At 44.1% G+C, this 6,273-nt stretch overlaps 1 protein-coding gene across 1 annotated transcript in view; it reads left to right on the top strand.

The window, feature by feature from the left end:
* The first annotated feature begins 291 nt into the window (after positions 1 to 291).
* Positions 292 to 6,273, top strand: part of LOC101980749 — a 10,963-nt gene continuing 4,981 nt past the window's right edge. Inside the window, exons 1-4 of the mRNA XM_026787287.1 lie at positions 292 to 367; positions 1,962 to 2,182; positions 3,456 to 3,742; positions 4,312 to 4,416. Of these exons, the coding sequence (XP_026643088.1) occupies positions 292 to 367; positions 1,962 to 2,182; positions 3,456 to 3,742; positions 4,312 to 4,416 (689 nt within the window). The remainder of the gene's footprint in view (positions 368 to 1,961; positions 2,183 to 3,455; positions 3,743 to 4,311; positions 4,417 to 6,273) is intronic.

The following is a 6,273-nucleotide window of genomic DNA, read 5'->3' as shown; positions in this document are numbered from 1 at the left end:
AGAGAGAGAACTTGATATTAATTGTCACATAGCAAAGTCGCAGGAAAAAACCTCCCAGTTTTAACTACTTATGCAGAGGAGCTCACTGCCTAGTGGAGACTTCCCTGTGCCAGGAACTTTCGTGGAAAGAAAGTAAGAAGTTGCTGCTTTTACAGACAGGGAAACTGAGGCTTGACCCATCCATATGGAGAAGGATGGTGAGACTTGCACAAGACCCCAGGAGTCTGGGGTCACACAGATGAGTGTTATCTAATTTATCAGCTGTTGTCTCCACAGGTGCTCGCAGTGAACATGAGACTCTTGTGGATGTTCCTCTTCCTTGGCTGTCTGGTTAACAAGAGACATCTTTTATTCAGCTACAGCTTAGGTGAGCCACCCCATCCTTCTTGGAAGTTATGTCCAAGGAAACATCCCAAAAGACAAACTGACATCTCTCCTTGTAGCTGACCCATCAGAGTAGCAAGATCTGCCAGTGTCTCCGAAAGCTTCTGGAGACATCTTGTCCCTTTCGGACCACATCTTGTCATCCAGATCACCTATTTGATGTAAACTACTTTCTTTCCATTATTGATTGTCTCAACATAGTCTTCCATTTTTATGCCCTCTTCCCAGGTAGATCTTTCTAGCCTTCAGCTCTAATGATCAAAGTTTTCCCTAAAGAGCAAAAGCCTCAGTTCTGGTGCCCCAACATTGTAGGTCCAGCCACGGCCACAATATGCTCATTACAGACATGAACAATGGTGAGCAAAGCAGAGAGGGGAGATTTAATGGACGCATTTCAAAAGGAACAAATAAAGGAGTCTAGTGCTTTAGGACTAAGTTAGTCATCTTTAGGGCTCTAGCAAGAGGACTGTATGATGAAGATTCAGGATCAAGGTGTGGTCTAGTTCATCTTTGTCTCCATCCTGGTTCTGTAGGGTGTTCTGAAGCTGTTACTGGTGTCATTACTCAAGGAGATTCATCTGGTTCTCACAAGACATCACTTCTGCTCTGGGGTGTGGCCCCCACTCATAGACAGTGGTTCTCATCTGCAGAGGGTCTGTCTTTTGAGGCTTGCTCTTTCTGGAATCCAGTTTAAGACAACAACCTATCCCTGTGCCTTCAACCTTACAGGGTAAAGAGCTAAGTTAGGAGGACAGATGATTGACATGTCCAGGAGGCAGAAAACAGGAGTCTGAGCCAAAGTCAAAAGCCCAGATGCCAAGCCAGGATTCTATCCTGTGGCCTCAAGCAGTCCTTAAGTGCCTGTTACAAGAACATAGGCAAGGGCTTAAGCAGCTACTAGGAGAACACACAACACAGACTTACAGCTTTTGGTCTTATGACCAAGCCTTTACAAACCACTCCTACCTTCTGGGTCTACAGCTTGGTTCCATTATCTCTGAAGAGTTCTCACCTTGAACCACACTCCTTGAGATTCTATCTTAGGTCTAATTTTGATGGAAAGAACAGAAATTTCATCTGACAAAAGGAAATATATAGTTAGGAAAAACATTGATTAAAAGGGAGAAGAGCTGTCCTATCTATGATTTCAGACATCCTCTGGGGCTCCCAGGTTGCTAAAGCCAAGATATAGAAGTAGGAGGATAGCCCAGTACCAGAAACAAGTGCTTACCCAACATTAACAAATCCCCGGGTTTCATTCCCAGCATTGAAATAGAAGAATAAAGTGTGTGTGTGTGTGTGTGTGTGTGTGTGTGTGTGTGTGTGTGTAAATCAAGATCAGGGAAGCTGTGAGCAGTCAAAGCAGCTACTTCTCTTCACCCTAGATGACCCAGTGTGGTCCTCTATCTGACTTTTCATTGCCTCCTGAGCTCAGGTGCAAGACTAAACCTTGGTTTTCCTTTTGTAAGGAAGCTGGCTCCAGGGTATGATCACAAGTGGCCTCGGGTTGAATACCTTATTTCCTGACCCCAATGGGAGCTTGTGTCCCAGGACTGAACCATATGTCTTTGTATCAGCAGGCTTTGGAATTGGAGACAATAGTGGGCTGTCTACAGATCTTCTTGCTGATGACAAAAGTGAATACATTGATCTTGGAGCCAACAGTGAAAAACTGGCTCCTCTGACTATTGCTTCATCTGTAAAGGTCCCTGAAGTCAACCAAGACAGTGTGAGTGAACTTGATAATCTCAAGGTCACTGTTTCAGACTCCCTGGACACAAGTGGCATCACCAGCCAAGTATCCTTTGGTCAGTTGGGTCAAAAGAGTATAAGCTGTCCTGGATATTAAGGTCACAAGAGCTCAAGATAGTCCAGCCCTTCAGTGGCAGATGTCACGAACTTCACAGGCAAGGGCTACCGTTATGATGCTCATCCAAGAAGTGCTTCCAGGTCTGAGGTGGTAGCTCTGGTCTGTCTGGGGCTGTGTTATCTGGTGGCCCAGGTTAATCTGAAGCAGGGTCAACAAATGGTGGGCCTGGGATTGGGTCATCTGGTGACGTGGCTCAGTCTGAGCAGTTTGAACAAATGGCCTGACTGGTGGTGATAAGTCATTCCTGTTGTTGTGGTGAAGGTGATGTTGGATCAATTTTATGGAAGGTCTGGAGCAGGACCAACAAATATCCACTATGGATTTAGGATGGAGAGTCAAGGGATGATCAGTTGGGAGCTTGGTTTTCTGGGGATCTATTTAATCTGGAACAGGATTAGTGAGCGGTTTTCCTGGATTTGAGTTCATCCAATCACCTTAATCAATCTTGATCATGAATGGTTATTCAGTAGTCACTGTTAGTTTGGGCTTAGGGTATCTTTTGGTTTTGGTCCCTCGGGCTGTAGGTTACATAAAGATTATGCAAAATCTAAGTCAAGGTCATCCTTGTGTTAGAAATTAAAGCAGGTTCACTGAAAGGCGCTGACAGGAAACTACCTTTGGATGAGCTTTATAAGGAGAGTCACAGGCTCAGCACCAGCTATAAGTCTCAGATGTGGAAGAGTATTCTGGACAGAGATATCACTAGGGTCACAGGAAGCCATAATTTGGCCTTGAAGCGAGAGAGGACCTTTCCTTCAAAATGATAAGACAAAAGTGTCTGATTCTTATAGGTTTCCAGGGGTGAGTGGGCAAATCCCATATCATATGCACTAGCCTGGTCTGGTTATGTGCCAGAGTCTGGAAGGCATTGATAAAAGTAAAGTTATAACTCAAGATTGACCTGGGTCTAGATATCAGCAGATGTGGATGGGCTCAAAGATGTGAGAAAAGGAGAACTGGATGTGGCAGAGGTTCAGTATGCTCTCTTATGATCTTATGACCTGTGTCTGGAGAGAGCTGTAGCCTGCCACCCTGGATCAACGCTTGGTATCCCTAACTGCTCTGGTCTCACTGGGGAAGTACCATCTGAAGGTGTTGTCCACGTGAAGGTTCCAGGGGATTATGGGGCTGCTCCCATCAGTTCATCACGATTAATGTGAGGGCACCATTTGAGAGAGCTGGCAACCTCCTTAACCAATAGTTGTCAACACCTGTCCTCAACCAGGACATCCTGAGCCAGGAAGGGCTGCTGAGCACTGTTATTCTCAACAACCAGAATCTAGTCCTGGAGAGAGAAGAGCTACTGACGCTTCTCCTGGGTGGCAGTCTATCATTTGGTATCAAAAATGAACTCCTGGAGGCAGCAGGGACCAAGGCTGTGGAAGGCCTGATCTGCAAGGGCTCCTTGGGAGGCCTTTGTGGCCATGGAAGTCTCTCTGGCATGAATGATGTTCTGAAGAACATGAATTCTGGGAAACTCAATGGCTGGTGAGTTTGAGTTCTTTAGCAATAAAACAACTCTATAAAGCATTGATCAGAGATGGTTCCAGACTCCAGGAAGACTTTGGTCTGATTGACTCTCTTTAAGAAGTTGGCACTGGGAAGTCACCGCCTGCTCTTCCAAAGCCTTAGTCACTGCCTAGTGTTTCTCGAATGTGGTCCAACTTTTGGGTTTATGTGAGCTTGTCTGAGCTCTGCTATATTCTAAGTCACACCAGGAAAACATATCACAGATGCTCTGACCACTTATCTCTTAGTTACTACCTGTCCCCCAGTGAGTAAAAGAATCCCTTTGTTTCAAGATAATCCCATAGTTACCAGGTGAGGCTTTCAACGGGGTATCTGCATTTTCTCTTTCCATCTTAATCAACTGCAAAGACAGTTAATGGCTGATGCTTTCCTGGTTTAGGATCTGCAGGAATGGGACTCAGAACAGAAATCAAGGTTAAGGAGGGATAGGCATGGAGCAGAGGGAAGGGCAGCCGCTACAACCTGAGCAGAGAGCCAAGGAGACCAAACTGACTTTTGTGCTTCACCTCACTGTTCCTCTTCTGCAGGCTCAATGTCACCCGCTTCGATATTGTCCAATTGTCATGGAAGGTCTTTGCCTCATCTAGCCTTGAACTTGAACTTCAGACCAAGTTGACCATCAACTTTTCCGGGTGAGCAAAATGAGGAATGTTATGGTGTGAATCGGAACTGTCCTCTGCAGGTTCACTCTTTGAACTCTAGTGTGGTTTTGGGGTGCCGTGGAACATTTAGGAGTCAGGCTGAAGTTTGTCACTGGGAGCACGCCTTGGAAGATCACAGCCTGTCCTTGAGCTCCAGTGGCCTCAGCTCTCTTCTCTGCCATGACATGAGCTACTGCCCTCCACCATATGATCCCATTGCCATGCCTTCCCCAGCAAAAGAATTGAAATGTTTCTAAACTGTAGATCAAAACACCATTTTCTGCCTCAAGCTCTTTCTGTTGGACATTTGATCACAGTGATGAAAGTCCTAGAGATACCAAGTGGTTTTTTTTTTTTTTGGTGGTCTTTGGTTTTTCTTAGCATTTTCAAAAGATCTTGATACTGTCTGAATACGTAAACAGTTTCTTGGGATGGCAGTAGTGGCAGGTCAGAAATGCAAGGAAAGCTTTTTGCTTTTCTGCTGCTTTCTGAGTCTGTGTTGAAGCAAACTTGGGGAGAAAATTAAAATGCAAAAGAAAACAGCCTCCAATCTTACAAAAGAGAGGCAGTGGCCTTTAAGATCTCAGTTGGTGTCTTTTCTGTTCTTTTCCCACAACCATTCTGAAAGATAATAAACACCACCCACAGCATGGTGTTTGTGAGCTGTCCTGCGACTAACACCAGGTTGTTCACCACACAGTCTTTTGAATAACTCTGTGATCAGTTCAAGTAATGAATCTGTCAACTCTCCAATTATTAGAAAGTCTCTTGAGTACAATTCATAGCTATCTATCTATCTATCTATCTATCTATCTATCTATCTATCTATCTATCTATCTATCTATCTATCATCTATTTATTTGCTGTGCTGGGTGTTGAACCCAAGACCTTATATAAACCAGGCAAATATTCAGTTACTGAACTACATCACCACCCTGTAATTTATAGACTTTGATAACCATTGCTAAATTATCTTACAGAGAACTGGCAATAATGACAAAATGTGTCTAGCATTCTTGAGTACTTCACACAGCCAGGTTGTGGGTGGTAGTTCCTCTGAGTTCTCTTCTCAGTTCCTACCGTAGGTCTCTAAGGGACGGAGATACTGCATCCATTTTACCGAACAGCCAATAGGACCTCAGAGACATTCAATCGGATTACACATAAAGAAAGGGAGAGCTCTCGGTTGGGAAAAATGCCCGTGACACAAGCTTGATGACACAAGTTCAGACCTGGGCCAGGATCTGTGCCTGTCACCCCAGTGCTGCTGAGGACAGAGATAGAGGGATCCCTGAAGCTTATTGACTGGTGGGCTAATCCAAATACATGAGCTTCAGGAACATACCATCAGATCCATCAGATATGCATACACACACACACACACACACACACACACACTACACATACAAACTGAATCACCATATTTCTCTCTCTCTCTTACATACATCATCATCATTGCCATCATACATACACACCGTCACATGCACACCATCACACATGCACACACATAAACAATTATACACATACATTGCACGTGAATGGTTGTGGGCACACATATAACTCCAGGAAAAGATACTAATACTGGTGATACTACCTGAGTTCAGCAGAGCTACTGGTGGACAGGGTAGAGGGCAGCCTTTCACTAACACTTTTTATCTTTGAGTTTTAAGCTATGGATAAGCATTGCCTATTCAAATAAACTATTTTATTGATTTTATGTATGTATATATAATAAAACAAATAAAAATTAGACATAGGAAATTAGGAATCCTTTTTGAAGTATATCTATCAGTCACCTCTCACCCACAAGTATCTACCCCTCTTTGCAAGTTACTGTAAAACCTTTAG

The sequence above is a fragment of the Microtus ochrogaster genome, linkage group LG8 (assembly GCF_000317375.1).
Source record: "Microtus ochrogaster isolate Prairie Vole_2 linkage group LG8, MicOch1.0, whole genome shotgun sequence".
Taxonomy (NCBI): Eukaryota; Metazoa; Chordata; class Mammalia; order Rodentia; family Cricetidae; genus Microtus; species Microtus ochrogaster.
Note: the sequence above shows the minus strand (reverse complement) of the source record. Positions and strands in the feature narration are given on the sequence as shown.